At 52.1% G+C, this 21,473-nt stretch overlaps 1 protein-coding gene across 3 annotated transcripts in view; it reads right to left on the reverse strand.

Annotated features, from left to right (window-relative positions):
- The window catches only part of TRIP4 (thyroid hormone receptor interactor 4), a 44,081-nt gene that overhangs the window by 1,939 nt on the left and 20,669 nt on the right, over window positions 1-21,473 (reverse strand). The window contains exons 12-13 of one of the 3 annotated variants that reach the window (XR_004419220.2): window positions 19,047-19,149; window positions 15,078-15,263 (exon numbers count right to left, since the gene is read on the reverse strand). Coding sequence is in view for 2 of the 3 variants with exons in the window: in XM_033070994.2 (XP_032926885.1) it covers window positions 15,324-15,442; window positions 19,047-19,149 (222 nt within the window). In the remaining variant the exon portion in view is untranslated. Of the gene's footprint in view, window positions 1-15,023; window positions 15,264-15,303; window positions 15,443-19,046; window positions 19,150-21,473 lie in introns of those variants that run through there. The other 2 variants (XM_033070995.2, XM_033070994.2) reach the window with 2 other exon arrangements.

Below are 21,473 nucleotides of genomic sequence, written 5' to 3' on the forward strand. Positions count from 1 at the left end.
AAAACAGACAAAAATCTGACCTTGCAGTGACAGGAAAATGACAGACAATCCACAGGGCTGTACTGCAACATGTGTAGCATCACCTGCTCCATGCAACACATGCATGATGCCAGCTTGGCCAGCTCTCCACTCCAACCATGGAATTCACCCTGCTGCTCCAAACGTGCACATACACACACACATCTCCTTAAGTATTATTTATACATGTGGAATAAGGAGAGCAGATGAGCAGGACTTGGGTCTCAAACTCTGCAAACAGCAACAGCTTTTGCCAATTCCTACCACAACAAAACAAAGGAGCCCAGAAGTCCGCTGGGACCCCGGCAATTGGAGAGCCAGGAACAATCAAAGGGTTAGAAAACAAGAGGAGCAAAAACTCTCACCCTGCAGACGAGGTGCCAAGGGAGCCCAGGCTCTGCTAATGCAGAACAGAAGGGAACCACAAACAGGACAGACAGGAACATTCTGGATTGGCAAGAGCAGGGTAAAGACACGTTGTGACGAGAGTGAGGCAGAGAATTCAAGACATGCCACTACAGGAAGAGGGACTGGGGCAGGGATCAGCCCTTTCCAGAGCAGAGCTGAAGCTGGGATCCTAGAATGTGATCTGGGGGGATCTCCTGAATATGCTCCATAGCATGTGGCTCTAAAGCATATTCCACAGCTTTTTCCCTCTCCAAAACTCCCCTCCAGTACCCCATTTCTCTATTCCACCACTTCAGGGTCAGCCTCTGCAGCCAGAGGAGCATTAGGAGTCCCTCTGCCAAGACAGACCCGTAGGGACCCCAGCCTGACACACCATCATTATTTTGGGTGCATGGGAGCCCCTGGCTATGGCACCCCACGGCCCAGAGAAAGAGATGCCTTTCCCACTGTCTCCTTTGCCTAAGCTGGAGAAGCACCAGGTGGTATCCAGATCCTTCCCACTCTCCTGTCGGGGAAGTAACGCTGCCACAAATCACAGCATCTCAGAAAACAGAGCAAGGAGATTGATTCAGCTGTAAATGTGTCCTTCCCCTTACCTCCTGCCATCACAGGATTGATCCCCGCACAACATGAAAAGCATGTGCTCACTTGTTGGCCTGGAGACCTGCCAACAAAGCATTTTAAGAGCAGTCCTGGAGTGCAGATCCTACAAGGAGACAGCTTTCTGCTTGGGAATGCTGCACACACACAGCCCCAGACATGAATAATTCAGCTCCATTAGGTGCTGAGACCTCTATAATCCACATCTACGGGCTGGGACAGAGCCAAACTGTATTCAGAGACAAACCTGAAAGTTCACTTTCAGGGCTGCACACACACCTAGAGATAGCTCTTCTACCAGAACAGCTCCACTTCCAAAAGGCAGCAAGGAAACTGTGCCAGCCCCTGGCTCTATGTGCTAAAACCAGCGCAGGATGCTCAGAACCCGCTGAACCCGCGCCACTCCGGCTTTCTCTGCTGTTTACCAGAGGCCAGGAGACCAAAGCTGGGAAGGATTGACCGCCCAAGGGCAGCAATACGTAGGAGAAAGCTCTTCTCCTGGCAGCAGCCAGCCCACACATAGGGAGACTGTCTCATAGCCATGTGCTCCAGCCTGCAGCACTCCAGGATTAGCCTCTGGTGGCTTCCAGACATGACTGACTGCAATTTTCACCCTGATTAACTTTCAGGAATGCCCACAAGAAGGAGCGGCAAAGAGGACAGGGAAGGGGGGAGAAAATCTGCAGGATGCAGCATTTCCTCCAGCAGGCACAAGGCAAGGAGCAGAAGGTTTCGTGAGATGGTTGCTCTGGCTAGCAGCAACCCTGGAGAGCAGAGCCCTCCACCCCCTCCCGAAAGAGCCAAAGGCAGTGGTATGGAAGGGATGCTGCCCCTCCAGCTTGCCAAACCCCCAAAGGGCTCCCCACAAACCCCCAGCTGAGGAAGCAGCACTAGGGGCTGCAGTGCCAAGGCCCTTTTTACAGCCGCTGGCAGCCAGCCGGCTGCTCTCCCCATCCACTGCCTCTTTATGACATCCCTTTTTGTTTCCTTTTACGACTAAAGAAACTCGGGGCGGTGGGGGAAGACACACTGCCTTCCCCACGCTGCTGCGCTCACTCCCCACTCAGCTCCTACTGCCGCGCCTGTAATCCCCCAGCTGGGCTTGTTTGGGTTGGATTTTTGTTAAGTAACTCCCATGTCTTTTCTGCAGATTTCTTTTTAAGATGTTCCCTTTCTCCCCGCCCCCTCTCTCTAGAGCTGGGGGAGAGAGAAGAGAAAAAAACGAGAGAGAGAAAAAAAGAGAAATGTTGAACGCGAGCCAGCTGGCACGAACAAGAGGAGACGGAGAAATCTGCACAAAGGAGCTTCCTCACTCACTTGCTGCTTTCAGCTCAAGAAATCACACAAGGGAGGAGGGTTCACTCTCCCCCAGACATCAGTCAGGCTGTAGCAGACAAAGGAGATTTGCCATGACACCCTCCAGAACTGCCACCCAATGGGGGCAGGATCCCTCCACCGCCTGCACCCTGCAGGAGTCCGAGCTGTTGCAAAACACGCCAAGGCACAGAGCTTCAAAACAGGCACAGTTCAATGTGGAATTAAGCAAGATTTTGAATGGAGGAGCTGTGCTCCTGCCTCTGCGTTCCCACAAGGCACCCGGACAACTTCAGTGGCTCTCAGGCCACTGAAGCGGGACAGCGTCAGCAAGCTGCCAGGAGGGAGAAGGCTGAACCCAATTTGAATAAAATGGAGCCACCCTTCTTTTTTTAATATGGAGGTGCACCCCATCAAGACTACATCTTCCAGCATGCACTGCAGCCAGAGTGCTGAGAGAGACACAATAAACTTAGGCCAGGACTCCCAAGTTTCTGAGGCTGAGCCTTGACACTGGAGATGAACCTGAGACAGGGCAGCATCCAAGCAATGAGTTATTTTGTTGGCATTCTTAAGCAAAGCTTGAAATACTTCAGTCCAGGCATGACAAAAGCAGGACACCACTGGAAGAGGCTAGAGATGGAGGAAAGTGGAGAGGTGAGCAGAGACCACTTTGGCACAGGACAGCCAGGCAATCACCCTACCCAAAGCAAAGCTCCAGAGACTTACCAGCAACAAAACCCACCTGCTCCCAAATACACATTCAGGCCTCAACTTCACATTCATCATCAGGCAAAAGGTGATCCTGGGATCCAAATTCAATCTCATCTCCACTTCCATTCACTCACGACCTTAAAACATGACATTTCTAGCAAAACTCCACACAACTGCAGCATATGACAACATCCTGCAAAGCTGTCAATATAACACAGACACACGGTGCCAGCGTGCTTGAAGAAAATACCAGAATAGCTAAAACCTAGTGTTTGCTTCTTATTGACACTTCTATAACCTCAATACAATGAGGATCAACTCGATCTAGGGCTGAAAAACCCAGGGTTCTTGAACATGTCTGAGTAGCAGACATCCTTCTTGAGAACCCCTCACCTCCCTCAACTCCCAACAGGCTACATACAGCCCTGATACACGAGGCACACAGAAAGGGTGAACACAAAGAGGATCAAGAGTTTCAGGCTTTCCTTTATATTGCGACATGGGGAAAACTGGAACAAGTGCCTCTCTAATCCTCCTATCAGTTTTGCAAGTGTCACCACCAGAGTCCATTTTTTTTTGTCTATTTGTTCCTTGAGACTCCACAATTCTTCAGATTCACAATTATTTGATTTTGATGTCTGTCAACTTTTTGCAATGTACCACTTCTGTATGTACTTCGGAATAAAACACAGGTCACATTTCTTCCACCAACTCACAAGGAAGTCCAAGAGCTCCATATTTCAAGAAAACTATCAGCAAGAGAACCAGCACATGGTCCTCAAGTCAAGCAGAAGGCACACTGATGCCTACAGACCCACATGAAGGCACCAAACCTTCCATTCGGTCCCTGTGAAGGATGGCTGGCAAACAGCACCTTCTTGGAACATCTGCTCACTGTCTGCCAAATTGCACTGCTGGAGTCACTTCTCCACTGGGAAGCTGAGCAAGCACCATTGTTACACACAAGCCTGAATATACATGACTCAGGTCACAGAACCCTAGAGCAGAGCAAGTTGGAAGGGACCTTGAAATGTCACCTGCTTCAACCTTTTGAGAAAAACGGAGATCAAGTGAGATTACCTACCACCAGTCCAGTCACATCTTGAAAACCTCCACTGGCATAGACTCTTACTGTGTCCCAGAAGGGGTTGTTTCAGGGAATGGCTGTAAAAAATTTCTTTCTTATGTTGAGATGAAACCTCTCCCAGTGCAATTTTTATCTGCTGCCCCTTGATTTCTCCATATAGCTCCTCTTTGAAGGTACCCTTAAGTCCAGCAATGTTCCTGCACACACAGCACCCCTGCAAAGAGCTGACTGACCTCCTTCCTGCCAGGCAGGAGCCAGGTTTGCAGGAAAGGTCACAGTGCTAGGGTAACACAGTGGCATGGTCTGGAGGAGCATCAAGCACAACATAAACAGGCAAGAGTAATGCCAGCACTTTGTTACAGCTCTGACAGCATGGTCCTGTGTGAGCCACATCCCTTCCCAAGCCTTTGCCACAGAGATGAGCAGGGAGCAGCAAGGCTCAGGCTCTGGATCACAGCCTGCTCATCCAAAAATGCCAGGATAGACATCTTCCAGCAAGCATGACCTTGCAGACTCTAAAATCTCAGGCAGCAGAAGACCTTTCTAAGAGATCCCAGATCTTACCCAAATCCACAAGCACAAACAGGTGCCCAGTATCTAAACTTTCTGCTGTATAGGGAAAGAGGAATTAAAAAACCCACACGTGTGGGAGAAAAAGTATTTGGTAGGTAAAATGACAGAGCAGCTTCCTTCCTGCGAGCTCAGCTCTCAGATCTACCCTGAATCAGGACTGTCGAACAAGGATTTACCACTCACTGTTGTGTCTGCATGTGGAAGACACCCCTGTTTAACTGCCATGCCCAGACCTGCATGATGGTTTAACAAGAGTCAGAAACACAGCCCCATCTTCACCCAAAATCTGCATCCCCTGCTCGCCCCATGGTCCTCATGTGCCACCCTGTAGGTATCACAGCATCACTGGCACCCAGCAGGTGCCCAGCAGGCACTGGCAGTGCCAGAGGAGTAGAGCAGCGGCGCCACAGGGTTTGGCTGTCAGAGGCCGATACACAGACCACTGGCAGCTACGCAGCAGCAAAGGCAAAGCAACACCATGAGCAACAACCAGACACTGGTTTGGTTTGGAGACTTGGGTGAGTCTACCCCAGACAAGCCAGTGTGTTCCGGCAGCCCTAGACATGGCCCTGATGTTCCTCTACCACCACAAAGGCCATTCTCTTGAGCCCAGCCAGCTGTGTCCCTGCTGGCTGATGCCAAAAATAACATTAAACACTCAAAACGAGACATCTGAGCCAATCTGCTTGGCACTGCAATGCTTCCCATAGTGATAAACCCGTGGAATGACTGTCCCTTGAACAGAGCTGGTTTCAGCTGGGGAAGTGGAAGACCTGTGTGGATTTAAAACCAGTGCAGTTACATCCTTGCTAACCCCAACACAGAAGTGAGCTGATTTATGAGAGGCTTAAAAGTATCTGAACTGGTGGCCTGTCCTTTAGCACAGCCTAGAAGAGGGTAGAGGGCACACAAAAAATAACCCAAGAGGTTCTCAAACTTCAGCACTCCAAGCAGACTGGAAGATTGCCAGCAGTGAGAGGAAGCAGCAAGACAGATGTGACCAGGAAAGATCCTTGAAGCATCAGCCATGGAAATGGGAAGAAAGAAGACCTGGCAAAGACCAAAGACAACCAATGGGCATAAATAACTGGAGCAAGTGCCAGAAAAGGGAACTTGCCCTTTTTTCCTGTTCAGCCAACGCTGTCAGCAGGGATGCAGGAAGGTGCCCAGGTGTTGGCAGCATCTCGAGCTCAGGGTGTTGGTGGGAGCAGAGTGGTCACTACTGAACTGGCCATTTGCTCCCTTTCCTTATAGGGCTCCGGAGGCAGCGTGGCTCCTCACCTTGCTGTCTGTCTCCGTGCTGTCCCCCAGCCCCATCGTGGACCCGGTCACAAAGTGGGCTCTCATGGTCTCAGAGATGCAGGTATCCAACAAGGATCACCCTCCACAGAGGTACAGCAGGAACAGCAAACCATTGGCTGCACTGCCACCCAGCATCAAAGTCAACATCTCTTTTCCATCTTCTTCATCCAGAGGAAGGGCATGGGAATAACCCCAGCTGAGCAGTGTCTCCCAGTCACAGCCCTGCCTCGACAGGAGGGGGGCAGAGCAGCGCTGGTCAGAGAGCATGGACAGCCACTGGATTGCTTGCTCCTAGGGAAGGGGGAGCTTCTGGGCTTTATTTCCTTCATCTTTCCTTTTAGGAGCAGACCATGTAGCCAACCTTGGCTGTTTCCCAGCCTTCAGAAGACAACTAACATCTCTCTACCACTCCAAAACCAAAGGAGCTGCCACTTCACCTATAATTTGTCTTTAATTCCCTTCATTCAATAACCAATTAGGGCACCTTGGCTCCCAAAGCTGAGGCTCCCTTTGTAGCAAGGCCAGTGCGTGCAGTTGTAATCCCTCTTCCTGTCACATCGTCAGCCTGGGAACACTTTGAGAAAAAAAACAACCAGACTGTGAAGTAAAGGAGGAAGGAAGGCACATGCAGACAGGGACAAATGCAAGAAGAGCAAGCACCATGCCGAGAAATCCCTTTTCCTTTCCCTGGGAGGGATAATAAATAGGTGTATCTCCCAGACTAATACAGCACATTTGTGGAGCTCTGATATCCATCAGAAAGTTGCTAATTTGTGCTAATGACCCATTGCGAATTGCCAAATTTTGTGAATTAGCCAGTGCACAGGAATACAATAAAACCCAATGAAAATCATGCATCAAAGCAGGCTGGGCTTATTCGGGGAGTCCCAGTGCTCTTGGAATTATTTGTGGCAATGGATGCAGAAGGAATGTGCAGATTAGATGTGAAACCCCCTCAAAGATAAACAAGAAATCCTCAGGACAAGAAGAAATTTTAAACAAGGCTACAAAACCTTTGGGAAGGGAGTAATTCTCTCAGAGATGAGCAAGGTTCTTCCTTTCCTATTGGATTCATAGTGTTTACTGTCAGTGAAGTCAATACACATTTCCTTTTCACTCCTTTAAAGTGGCATAGCACACTCCTCCTGATCTGCCCTTCATCCCCTTGGAGAACCACCAGGAAAACTCCAAGTCAAATCTTTGGACCCATTTGAACTAACAATGCTCCGCTAATCCAAACCACAAATGGGCTCAGCAAAATCATTAAAATCAATTTTGTTATCATTAAATCACGAAAGCCTCATCACATATGATGGAGCACTGTAGAGATTTCATCATTCCAGCCACTGGAAGAATGAGTGGCCCAAGAACAGGTTAGAGGAAAAACCCAATGTCACAAAATCTTTCTATGCTTGGGGAAAGAGGAGCATAAAGCAACATCATCTTTCCTTTTCTTACACCATGAACATGGCAATGAATTGTAGAAGTTGGGCATTTAATGTTTCAATACAAAATATCAAGGTTGTCCTGAAATTATCCTAATTCATCCACAAAAAAACTGCACTTGCATCTTTTCATACCCCTCATACCACATCTGAGCTGATGTTCAGCAGCTACGTCAGTGGGTTTTGTGCATGTGAAGGACACTCAGCTGCAGCGAAAACAAAACAACCTCTTGGGCTCATCACAAAAACTGATTTTTCACTCAAAGACAGATGGGAATTCGTTTCCTTTAAAGGAAAAAAATCAACCACAAAAACGACTGGAGTCCCAGAGTAAGTTTCCTGGTCACAGCCATTCCCTATGTTCTTACCGTAGGATTGTTCAAGCTCAACCTCACTGCTTCCTCCGACACAATGTCGTACCTCAAGGTACCGACCTTCGGTAGCAGGAAAGTGCATCTGCATGGCAAAGTCAGCCATATCCCAGTGGGATCTCTTTTCATGCCCTTTCCCAAAACAAAGCAACACCCTTCCTCATCCAAGTCAACACAGCATGGTGACATAAAACAGACTGGTTGCTGCCAGGTTGGCCAAAGCTCTGGTTCAGGAGCCACACAGGGCCACCAATGAGCTCCCAGGATAGCTGCATGCTCTAAGCCAGCTCATCTACCTACCCCTGATCTTAGAAAAGGTCCTTCACAACCACATGGGCTCCTCAACACACCACTACCCCAACCCCAAACCCTGGGGGAGTCAAGCACCCCCATGCAATGGCATCCTCATCCCTCCACCCACTGTCACAAGCACCCAAACTAGTACCTTCCCAAGTGAAAATGTCAAACTCTCCCCATGCCTAGAGAGCCCATGAAGCATTAGAAGAGGCATCACGGCAGAACTGCAAACAGGCCAGGCCATCTCCAGGTGCTTCAGAGACTTTGGTGCTTCCCAAAAAATATCTCCACAAGCTACTATCAGTTGCAATGGAACACAAACTTGGGAACAGACACCTGACTCTCCCACCCCCAAGGCTGGGGAACCAGCAGTGCACATCCTGCAGAAAGCCTGCCATGATAACCATGGGATTCTTCATGACCTCATTGGCCAACCACCCTACAGACTCCAGCACTGATCCACTCGCTGCCTTCATCATGCACAAGCAACTCAGCACAGTTAAACTGTCACCAGCTCCTGGCAAGGTCACCCACAGCCTCACCTCCTCTCCGCAGGGAACCAGCATGTGACGCATCCCCAGAAGCATCTGCCTGCTCGCTACCTGCCCCAGCAGGTCCCTGTCTCTGGGCAGAAATACCAGCAAGAGAGCCAACACTCAAAGGGCATCCATCGCTGCCACGCAGGATGTCGCACAGCCCCGAACAACATACCTGGGACCATAAATACCATCTTATTTACATAATGCTCTGGATAAAGGGGACAAAGAGGCTTATTGCATTACATCTGGAACTAGTATTGCATCAGCGCCCACAGGCCCTAATCCCAGTCAGAGCCGTGCTGCGCCAAGCAAGGTGGGACAGTGCCGAGGTGCATCCCCACTCCCAGCCCAGCCAAGGTCAAGCTCAAGATTCTCCTTCTTCTCACCACAAGCATGCAGAGAAAGACTCCTACACTCCAGAAATGCCAACTGAATCAGGCACAACACATGACTTTGGTCCTCAACCACTATCAGCTGAGCCCAGAAGTGGGATCCCAGATGTGGGTCTCCCACCTGTCGTGGCCTAGACACAACACACAGACATCAACTTTGTCTGGGGAATGATGATCACATGGAAGTGCTAGAAAGACCAGGCAGCTCCTGGTTTTCTTTAATTTATGCAATCACAATTAAGAATACACTGTAAATATAACCTAGAAGTGATTTTTGATTCAAGGTAGCCCTGTTCTTTAAGAGAATAAACTAGACGGAGCAAACTCCGGTCTGTCCTTCTTGTTAATTCAAAATAAAGACACACATACAAGGTGTTGGGTAGATCCAACACCATGTGAGAGCACCTCAACCACCTTTGTGAACCCTTTCTTCCCAGAAATGCACTTTTTCAGCTCAATTGACAAGGAAAAAGCTTTTGAGACAGAAGAAGTGATACCATCACCACTGACATAAGACAAGCCAGGTGCAAAGAAGTGTGAGGGGACTTTGCAGCTGAGGCAAGGGAGAGATTATTTGTGGCTACCAGCCAGCACAGGGCTCCAGACAGACAGATGGATCCCCAAAAAATCACACTGCTTTCAGCACGCAGAGAGATGACAAGTATCTTAAGAGACACATCCATGCACACACACACTGGCCCCCTGAGGCTAACGAGCAGCCTAAATGGTGACTCACCAAACACACAGACCAAGTCTGAGTGCCTGGCTTGGAGAAAGGAATAAAATCCCCTGCCCGTGCTCTGGCCATACTCAATTACAAGTCATTCCAACTTGCTTGATAATTAATTTCCTCCAGTAGCTCTAACCAGAGGCAGCCCTTGCCCTGCATGCCAGGCCAGTCCAGGTGAAACATTAAATCCGCGTCTTTTCCACCACAGAGACGCCACGTTCGCACACATCTCCCTTCTCCTCCTCACAGGAGAGGAGAAAACCTCACTGGATGAATGAGGGCATAAAAGGGCAAGGATTTGTGTTTTGCGACTGAAACAGCTTCAAAATATTAAAATATAAATTATTTTTGGTCAAGAGCTAATCAGTAAAATCAGCTGCCTGGATTTTCTGAGTGCCGTGCATGTGCGGTCGCATACTGCCAACAAAGAGCTAGAAATGTGCGGCATAATCTGATGCTGGAGTCATCGCACAAAGAGTGGAAATAGGTTTTCCTGAGGATGTCCAGGCGACGAACTGCCTGCACATGATGGAGCCCAAAATCCAGCCCCAACACCAGCATCCTTGTATATTCCCCCGGCGGCGGGGGAAAGAGCCCATGGGGCTCTTCGGTGCACACTTTAGAAAATGAGTGTCTAACGCCTCCTCCAAGGGAAAGGGCCTTCCCAGAAAGGGAGGTAAAAGCAAAGGAAAGGCAAAAGGAAGGCTACTGGGAGATGGAGGGGAGCCAAGTCTCGCAGACCAGACCTGAACCTGTGACCTTCCCCGTGTACACAACGGGCGGGAGAGCGCAAGGCAGGAGTGCTTGCCCCGCCGGCCGCCCCAGCCCTCGCGGGACAACCGGCCACGTTGTCACCGGCGGGGTCACCTCCAGACCGGCCCCGCTGGCCAACGGGGGCTCGAAGGACTGGAAGGAGGGCGGCTCGTCCTGCGGCACCCGGCCGCCGGCACACGGCCCAGCCCCAGCGGTGTCGCCCGGAGGGGCTCTGCTCTCGGAGTCTGACCCGCCCCAAACTCACAGGGACTCGCTAAACGCATTGGGGAACATTTAATCTTCCGGGATTTGTGCCGAGAACCCCCTAACGGCACTACAAAAGAGCTGGGGTGCAGGGAACCTCCGCTCGCGCTGTACCTCTGCTCCTGTGCCCCAAACCCTCCCTGCACAGAGACGGGGGTCAAGAGGGGTGACCCCCGCCGCCACCCAGGAACACAGCTACCCTCTCGAGAACCCGGCATTACCCCCGCAACCTCGATCCTTCCCACAAAACCTGGCATGGCGGTGACCCCATGCAGGAGAACACCCCCTCCCTCCAGCCGTGGGATCCCCAGACTCCGAGCTCGACCCTCGCAACGGCAAAGGCGGGGCCTCGCACCCCTCGGGGGACCCGGCCCCTAAACGGCCACCACCCCCGCGGGGGCTCTTTCCCAACGGCCACGGGAGGGACCCGCAACCGCCCCCGTGGTCACGGGGAGGGGGGGTACAAAGGGCACACAGACCCTCGTCCCCAGTGGTCCCGGAGCTCCATCCCCACGGCGAGAGATGAGGGCGGGGGAGGCACATATCCTCGTCCCCAGTGGTCGCAGGGGTGGGCACACACAGACTCCCCAAGGATCCGGGTGGGGGAGAACAGCCCCATTCCCAGGGGTCACAGAGGAGCGGGGAGCACTGAAACTCCCGTTCCCTATGTCCAGGGGGAGGGGTACGCAGAGCCCCGTCCGTAAGGGTCATGGGAGGGGGGGGGAGGGGGGGCAGGGCCACAGCCGCGTTCCCAGGGGTCACAGGAAGGAAGGGGGGAGGGCATGTATCCCCGTCCCGGCGGTCATGGCTCACGACAGCACGGGCCCAGCCCACGCGGAAGGGGCGGGGGGATGCCCGAAGCCCGAGGGGAGCCCCAACCGCCACCCCCCCCACACACACCTCCCCCGTCCGTGGCGGGGCGGCGTGGCGCGGGGCCGGCCGGGCGCGCACTCACCCGGTCGCTGGGGTATCCGCCCTAGGTGCGCTCCATGTGGGTCGCGCCGGAGCCGGCGCTGCGGGCCGGGGCCGGGCCGGGCCGGCCGAGGCCGCCACGCGCTGAGGCCGCGCCGCGCAGGCCGCGCCGGGTCCGCCGGGCGGGGCGGGGCGGACACGGCGCAAAACGCGGAGGGCGGAACGTGGAACGGCGTCCCCGGGCGGCGGGGAAACATGGAGCGGATACCCCGCCTGAAGGATCGGGAGCCGGAGACAGACAAAGCCCGGAGCGGAGCATTCCCTGCCTTAGGAGTCGAAGCCGCCGTAGTGCCTCCTCGGAAATGGCGGGAGGAATCTTTTGGGGGTGTTTCACGCTCTCTGAGCGGTGTCTTGTGAGACGTCTGCCCAGCACGGTTCTGCCAAGGCCACGCTTTAGCTCCCTGAGCCAGCACAGACAGGCAGGGGACGGGAATAATCATCACCCCGGGGCATCCACACCTACCTCAAAACCCACCACACTGTGCCCCACGCTGCCACTTTTCCTTTCCAAACACTCTTCTGGATGGAAAGAGCACCGAGCCCCCAGCCGTTCTCATGCCCTGGAAGTGGCATGTCCCCTAAACTCTCCCCACTCAAAACCTCAGCACCAGCCCTGCTGACCGGGGAGGAAAATTCGGTTCACCTCAGTGGGAATGTCCCAGCCCTATCTCCATGACACCCCAACCGGTACAGCAAGCTGTGCCAATGGCAGACGGGATGCAGGATCCAAGCTGGCATCTGTCAGTGATGAGCCTGGAGCAGGAACATGCAGCAATCTGCAGGTCCTGCAGATGGAGAGGGGAGGACCGACTCCATCCACCCAGCCAGGGGCTGCTGTAAGTATTCCAGGCCAAAGGGGTGCCACCATTTCCTTGAGTGTGCCACCATCCAGTGTGGTTTCAGGAGAGCACCAAAGGAGATGCCAAATTCTTCGGATGCTTTTTGCCTCAAATAAAGACAACACAAGACCCAAATCCCTGGCAAAGGAAGTAATGCTGAGAAGGCCAGAGGTTTGGGTGTCTCACAGGTTTTGGGGCTGGAGCAGGTGGGAGGGAGCCACAAGATGTTTAAAGCAACAGGAAAAGAGGGATGAGAAGAGAATTCTTACAGCCCAAAAGAGAGAAAGAGGAGAAATCCTTCTTTATCCTGATGAGGAGAAACTGTTCTTGCACAGCACAGAGCCAATGCTGGCAGGCTCCAAGACAACCTGTATTAATAAAACCAAGTCAGTTTTTACTGAAGTATTTTCGAGGATTGGGTAAAAGCTTTTACGGGCATTTGCTGTTGATGTTCATGAAATCTTGGACCAGGAATGATGCTTCCAAGGGTGGAAAAACAGAGTCAGATAGCAACGCAGTATGAACCAGGGGATGGGTCAGTGCATCTTTCCTGGCAAAATTGTGATGCCACTAATATAGGAGGAAAATAAAACTCCTGCCAGGCAAGGCAGTTCCATTGGGAATGATCTCAGCATCGTTCCCATGAAATGTTTTGCCATGACCATGAGCAGGGCCTGTGATCCAGCCTGCCTGCAGCTGTCAGAGATCACACAGAATCCAACAGAAGATGGTGGACGTGAAATCCATAGGCATGAAACCTGCAGGCACCAGGTAGACATGAGTTGCGAGTGACAAAGGACAGGGAGGTGACAAGGCAGAAGCCACTGTCAGGGGTGAATGCAGGAGATGGATCTGGTTTAATATGGAGCCAAATCATGGGCTCATATTAAAGCCTGGCTCAGGCAGGGGAAGGGTGACCCATCTGGGGAAGCAGTATCTTGGGATGGGGATTTTAACAGGCACTAGGTGTGATGGGAAGGTGGGATTTTGTGGGATCACGGAGTTGGTACAAGATCCCACTCTCTCGTGGTCTTGTCTGATGGTGCTGCACTCCTGGGACAGGTGCAGGAGCTGGGGCTACACCCTCTGGAGCCAGCCTGGTACCTCCTCCCTGGGTGCTGACTTCCAACCCTCTGTGTCTCACCTCTCCCACACAGCCCACAAGGAAGGCCTCTCCTGCCTCCTTCTTCCCAAGGCACCAAGACCCTGGGATGACCCCCCAAGCCCCCCATCCTTTTCCAGCTCTGCTCCTACTGGCACCATACATATTCTCCATCACTCTCAAGGAACATCCACCAACACCGTAGGATCTCCATGTAAGAAAAGTGCAGGGAAATCTCTAGGAATCCCAGCACAGCTGACTGGACCATAGTGGTGGGACACAAGGGACAGAGTAGATGGGGAATGCAGCCAGAGGATGAAGGAAGCAGAAGAATGCCATCACCCTTGGCATTGAAAAGCAGCTCCCACACCATAATCTCTGTGCCAATTTCAGGCAGCTCAGAGCTGAAACACCCGTGAGGGTTTTCTCACTGAGGACTAACGTGGGTGGGTATTGGATCCAGCTCCATCATTTCCAGCACCTCAGAGATCCCACAGGCAGCAAATGGAGCCAGAAGACAACTCCCAGGGCAAATGGCATGGGATGATTTCCAGTGCTGCAGCACGAAGGCATTGTACCCTCCTCCTCCTCCCCTCCCATGGGGCAGAGGGCTGGGACAACCTACACCCAGGGACTGTGCCAAGCAGTGGAGCTGGCAGCTCCCACCGCATTCCTGGCATTCCTGGAGCTCTCAGACCATGGCAAGGCAGAGCCTGGAGCACCACAGCAGGAAGGGATTGAAGCCCAGTATACACCAGTGCACAATGAGCATGGACATGGTAATGTGGAGAGAGGCTAAGTGTGAGGGAGTAGAGAAAAAGGTAAAATTCAGATTATTCCAAAGGCGTTCTACACAGAGCTGCTGGGGGCGAGGTCATGGGGGGTGGCTGCTGTTTAGGTACAAATCAGCAGAAGAACATATGGTTGGGCACTCAGCAGCAATTCCAAAGGGCTGGAAAAGCACCTGTGAGCAGGCACAGATCCCACCTCTAACCCCAAACTTCCCATACCCACTTGTCAGGGCTCAGGCTCTCTGGCTGTTGGGAACCACCTCCCTCATCCCCTCAGCTTCTCACCGTTCTCCCATAGAGCAAACAACACCTCAAGGCACTTTTTGGAGAGGACCAAAGCCAGGATGCAGCTGGGCTGCCTGCTGCAGGAGACTCCCCATGCCCGCTCTGGGAGCCGCTCCTCCTGGGGGTGCCAGTAACTGTTGAACCACATCCTGTCAAGCTCCATCTCCCACCCACCCTTGTCTGCAGCACAGGACCTCCCTGGAAGCACAGGGCTGTTGGACCAGGTCTTGGTGAAAACAATCTCTTTTAATACTTTTGGAATACAAGAGATAAAGCAATACCTAATAACAATCTGGGATCAGGGATCCATCTTGCACCTGCTTTCCAGAGCTGAAGACCATGCTGGCACCTTCAGAGGCAGTTGGGCGTTTCAGAGGAACCAGTGCTGCTCCCCGGCACTCACCCCACGGCCTTCTGCTTCATTAACCCCTTCTTTGCTCCCTGATGGATCTTTGCATCCAGCTTCCCTGTAAAGAGGGGATTAAAGAAAAAAGAAAAACACAACAATCCCTCATCACTCTTTATTTTTAAATGCTATTTGCAATGCAAATGAGCTGGAGGCACCGAGGTCTCCTAGTTAGTGTGTTCCTGTCACATCCAATTATCCTGCTTGAGGAGCCAGGCGTTTCCAGCTGCCGCAGCCTCCCTTCACAGGCGTGACACCGGGGAGCCAGGGGCAAGCGTGTCCGATGCAGCCAAGAGACGCCGGAGAGGGGGAAATTCGAGGAGAAGAGTGAATTAACATCCAGCACTTGTCTGCCACTACCAGGGGGGAAACTGATCCCTGTGCCTGCCTGCAGGATGTGTGTCAATACGCTCGGAGGAGATGGGGGACTGTCTAACAAGGCGTTAGGGACGTGCTTCTCCATGGTGCACTGAAAGGCAGGACTGGGGACAGCAAACCCTCAGCTTGGGATGATGGGCACCCAGTGTGATGGGACATCTGCTCCACGTTGCCACATGCTGGGTTGGTGGTCTCCAAGGCCATTTGCTGCCTTTGCCACCAGAGAAAACTTCAGCCAGCAGCTCCAGTGGGACCTGGAGAAAACACTGACTCTCCTTGACCTTTGCAGCCAACTCCGCTTTCCCAAGTGGGAGAGGAGCAGGACATAAGAACACGGGGTTTTGGACAACTCCTGATAAAGTTAGAAGCCAGGCATAGTGATGTGCTCCCTCAGGAGTGTCCTTGTCCTCTTCTTCCTGCCTGTAAAAATGAAAGGATGCTCCTGCTCTCCCAGCTCCCAGAGCCAGCTTCCCAGAGAGGCTGTGCCAGCAGCCAACACTGGTCACCTCCTCTAATGCCATGTCTCCCCAGGACTTGCCTTCCTGCTGCTCCCCTGCATCTTCCCATCCTCTAAATGCCATCCTTGTCCTGTCTGCATAGCTGGGAACAGAGATAGGGCAAGATACACCAGGCTCCAAAGTTCTACTTCAGCCACTGCTACAAAATCTGCTGGTAAATGTCCATGTGCCATAAGAAATAGGTGCTTCTCCAGAGAAAATGGATCCTAACCAGCCAGTGACCATCACAGTCTCTTCAAACCAAGAAAACGTCTCAATTCCAGTTCAACAAAGACAGCTTGCAGATCACCATACCGCAGATCACCATACCACAGATCCACAAACTGAAAAATGGCTTGGAAGATGTCCTGGGAGATCCTCCACCCCCTTGGCCATTCCAGAGAAGACTTTCCCTCCACCACCTAAGGATGGAGAAGGCAGCTCCTCCTTGCATTTGCCCTTTGCAGTCATTGGCACCTAAGCAGGCTGAGCCAGCCCATCCAGAAGCAGCGTGTCAGACCATCCCGTCCCCATACCAGGGGTGGTTTTGGCAGGAGAAAGGCAGGAAGTTCACATTACCCCTACTGTCACCAGAGCTGTTATATTTCATATACCTGCCTGCTTCTACTGGACCCTAAAAACACTGTGAGGCTCCTCTGCACTTCCAGCTGGCAAACACCACCCACCACACAAGTAGCCTTTAAGAAAAGGCTAAAAATACGGCAAAGCCCCAGGGTGCTTTGCTCTTTCTGCTCAATGATTCAAGGCCTCTCATCTCACACCATGTCTTCTGCTCCTCTGCACTCCTCCAGCCACTGGCTGTTGGAGGGCGGTTTCTAAGTGATGCTTCAGGGTAGCTTTGCCTGGATTCAAGGAAATCTCCCATGAGAAAGGCCAATGAGCTTTGTCCTGATGCGCTAAAACTACACGGGGACATATCCGGGGAGAGCTGTGCTCCCAGATGCAACACTGTGCCCATCCCTTCCACAAAAACAATGACCCTGGCAGCAAAAACTGAGTCACGTTAGGGTTTTTTTTCCCATCCCCAGGCTGCTAGAACAAGTAATTTGCAACAGAGAAGCATCCGGATGTCAATGCAGCGAGGTCCATGCTGTTATCTGGCACAGAAAACTGCTCTGGCTTGGCTTTCCAACAGGACAAACTGGCATTTTGTCATGGCTTGAGCCAGGTTTCAAGGAGACCAGGGCAGCCAGCAAGCCCAGGTGGGGATGTGAGCTGGCACCTTCCCTCTGCTCTGCTTCCAGCTGGGAGAATTAAGCTTCTGACTGCCTGGGATGCAATGCCAGCTTCTATTAAAACAGCGCCTTGCGCCGATGAAAGGTCAAAGGCTTCCTTGCTCCTTCCCTAGGCTGTCATAAATATCACCCAGACGGAGCATGTCCCTTCCGGGAGGTGAAGATGCAGCTCCACAGCCCCACTGCACTGCTCCTGTGACAGCTCCTGTTGGGATGGAGGGCAGGGAACGCAGGGCCAGCAGTGGGAGTGGGAGCACAGACAGCCGCCAGCACAGCCGGCTTCCTTCCAGGCTGTTAGACTGATCCTTCTCCAAGCAGAAAGTGTCACAACACAAAGGAGATGATGTGACAGATGGGGAGGTGACTGGCAGCACCTGCACCCGGCAAGGCAGATGCACAGGAGCCTCAAAGCAGCTTCACCCTCTCCCACCCACGGCCAGACAGAGGCAGAGGTGGGAGTGAAGGAGCACAAGAGCCTGGCATGAGCAAAGGAGAGGTTAAAACAAGGGAAAAAAAGCATGCAGTGGCTGCGTCAGCATGCAAGGGCCACAAGACTGTTCCCCCGCAGCCAAGATTTGCATCCTAAATAACTTCCTGCTGTTCACTCGAACTCAGAATAACCCATCTAGGGGGAGGACCACAAGCGAGATTCGAGTGCTTGTAGGTCTCCAAGCACTGGTCTCCATTGGCTGAATGCACCTCCCAGATGCTGCTCAAAAAGGCAAGGAAGAAACCAAATGGTTCTGCAGGACATCCCATCTCTCAGCTGTGGGAAAAAGGTGCTTCCCTGAGTAGAGAAGGGAAAAAAAAAGACCTCAAAGCCAACAAAAATAGCCCTCTGCTATGCTTCAAAGAGCCCTTATTAACCAGTCCTGAGAAATCCCAACACTCCTGAGCCCAAGGTACTAGCCCAAGGATCCACGTAGAAAGGAGGGAGATCACCCAGTTGTCAGTTCTGCTGAATAAACAGCCAGGACTCTTCCTGCTTCTGCTGCTTTTAGCCCGTCAAATTAATTTTTCACATCCCCTGCAAGCACGTGTGGTGCCTTCCCCGGGCTGTGTGGTGGGGAGGCTGCTAATAAGGACAGAGTTGACTGCAGGCTCCCCAGCTGCCGCATCCCTCCTCCATCCTTTTTATAGCAGCGGGCAGGAATAACTGGCAGCCTGCGGAGGGGCTGGTGGCTCGTAAAAGGGACTAACGACGCTGGCAAGCAGAGTGCAGACAGATGCTGCGGAGCTTCCCCATGCACTCTGCCAGGACATCCCATCCCACCGGCCTGCAGATGGGGAACATCCATCTGGCCTTGCAGCTCTTGCTGTTCAAGCCCTCACTGTCCTCAGGGGCAAGAGTGTGATTTGGAACTACAGGACATGGAGCTTGCCTGGACCTCCCTGGGCATTGCTGCACCAACTCCTGTACTGACCCAAGCTAATGCCAGCAGCAGATCAGCCACCGACACGACTGCTCTTTGACTCCCCAAGTGTTTGCAGAGGCAGGAAGAAGCATGTATTTGGAAGGAAGCAACATCTGGGGAAAGGGGAACCAAAGACAAAAAAAATATTACAGATGTATTTGAGCCATTAAACAAACACCTCCAGATCAAAGAGCAGACGGCAAAGGTTGGGAACTCATCTGGCAACAGCAAGCTGGGGTGGCGAGGGGAGCCGGCTCTGAGGGCTTGGGGGTGCATCTGGGGAATCTTTACTACTTACAGATTTTGTGTTTGCCTTTGATGGGAAACTTCAGAACCATCTCCTGGGGATTAGTGCAGATAAAGACAAATGGAGATCCAGACTCCTGGCTCAGGTCCGGATACTGCGAAACACAGAGAGACACAAAGACCAGAGTCAGGACAGCTGCATGGGTGCAAAAAGAGCTCAGTGTGCAAAAACAGAGGGATCTTAGCCAAGATATGGGTTATATGGAGGCTGTAGCAGCTCAGATCAAACCACTTCAAGAACTTTTAATGAAAAAAAAACCCAAAAAATTCCAGGTTTGGGTCTCATTCTGCAAGCCCCTTGCTCAGGCTCTTCCCACTGCACCTCTGCTGAAGCTTGCTGCCTCTTTGGATCTGCTCACCTTGTCACAAACACCCTGGGATGTAGAGAGGGAGGTGGTCAGGGCCCTACTATCACCAGCCCACCTGTTCACTGGGACAAGCAAGGGACAGATCTTCAGCCTGATGCATCCCCAGATTCAGATGACTAGGAATGAGTATTCCCACTAATCCCTAACTGGTCATGGTCAGCACACCAGCACCTCAACCAAAACAACCTGCCAAACCCAGCCTGAAATGACCACCAGAAGAGTGACCACCACCAGCTGTCCCAGCTACAAATACATCCCCAAATGTTCCCCACAAAGCTCAATCCCAAACACAAGAATTTGAGATTTGGAGAGTGTGCACTGCTCTGCTGTGGGACACACATTCCTTGATATTCACTTGAATATAAAGGGTGAGCAACACACCTGCTACATACCAAGGTGATGGCTCAGAGAGGCCAGCTCAGGGCTGGCTCCATTCATAGAGTCAGTGGAAGGAATTTACCACACTGAAGACATGGGAGAATTTTATAGGGAGAGAATAAAAAGATTATAGAATCATAGAAGAATTTAGGTTGGAAAAAGACCTCTAAAATTGTTTCTATCATTAACCATGTGGGGGAAAATGGAGAAAAAACCCACTCCATGCAGGAAGCACACCAAGATCCTGGCTGGCTGCAGCTCAGCCTCCCAGGCATTCAGAGGTGAAATGCAAAACAATCATAAAAATTGTATATCAGCTCTCCCCTCAGATCGTCCACGAGCTGCAGAGCTGGTGCTGACAGGCACTGAGGCTAGCACATGCCACAAGGATGCTCCAGCTCAGGAAACCCTGCTCAAACAGACTGCGGAAGTGGTTTTCCTTCCATGGGAAAACTGCCTTCTTTTTTTTCCTGCTCCCCTGCCTTCCTTGAGCAGATTCGTCAAGGCTGCTTGAGGGGACAGGATGCCAGACCAGATGGAGCTGCATGTCCTGGCAAATCCCCCATTTGTTACTAACAAATGACTCCTAGGCCGAGTGTTTGAAAAGCTCTCACCGACCTGCCAAAATGAGTTTGGATTTGCCCTGGAACAGCTGGGCACGGCAAGGGAAGCAGGGAGCAACCCACTCTCCCCACATTGCAGCAGGGTTTGGCAGCATTGCCAGCAGTTCAGGGAGATTTACAGAAGCCCAACGCTGGGATTGGATCAATCAGGGGAAGCGTTTCCAAGCCCTCTCATTTTACAATAGCATGTAAGAGCTGTGCACTGAGTAAGAGAGAGGTACAAGCACTCAGCTGCTCCATGCAGCTCCATGCCCGGGAGGAGGAGCCTCACTGATCCACATCATGCGCTGATGCCCTGCTGCACTGACCCAGGCTTGGAAAGGTTTCTTTCTCTCTATTCTTTTTTGGCTGAGTCACTTCACTTGACTTGCTTCCACTGCTCCATGCCCATGCCAAGGATTTTCATGTCCCATCTGCAAGGAAGGAGGATCTTGGAAGGTTAGGAAGAGCCAATGTGAATATGCCTGGCTAATGCCTGGAGAGAATGAAATGCTGTCACTGCTTTCTTGCTCTTGGCATCACCCGGGTGACTGGTGGCACCTCCATGGCTGGAGGACCTGAGGACAAGCCAAAGGACCAAGGTCCTCCAAGGCTGGAGGACCAACGGCTACCCAAACCTGGCTGCAGAGGTGATCCTTTCCTGCTCCACTACATCTGGACAGCACCATGTCCCCCTCCCACCTTTTACAGCCATATCCTGGGAACACCTCCTGCACAGGCATCAGCAGTGAAAGCAATAGCCGGTTAGTTTCTCCACTGACAGCTTTCATTCAAAACCAGAATCAAGCCTTCAGCTCCAACAGTTCCTGCTCAATCTGATCTCAAGGCCAAGGTGGATGCCACAACTGTGACTTGAATTCCTGCTTCCACACCACAGTCTTTCATCTTTGCTCCCAGGGTGCATTTCTTTCTGTGAGCCAAATCACTTTGTGTCCTTCATTTTAAAAAGCTCTGGCATCTCATACCCAGGAGGCAGGGAAGGAGCCTCTCATCCAGCCACTACATTTAAGGCTTCATATTTTACCTACCCCAGAAACCTCTTATCTCCTC

The sequence above is a fragment of the Catharus ustulatus genome, chromosome 12 (genome assembly GCF_009819885.2).
Source record: "Catharus ustulatus isolate bCatUst1 chromosome 12, bCatUst1.pri.v2, whole genome shotgun sequence".
In the NCBI taxonomy this organism is placed as follows: Eukaryota; Metazoa; Chordata; class Aves; order Passeriformes; family Turdidae; genus Catharus; species Catharus ustulatus.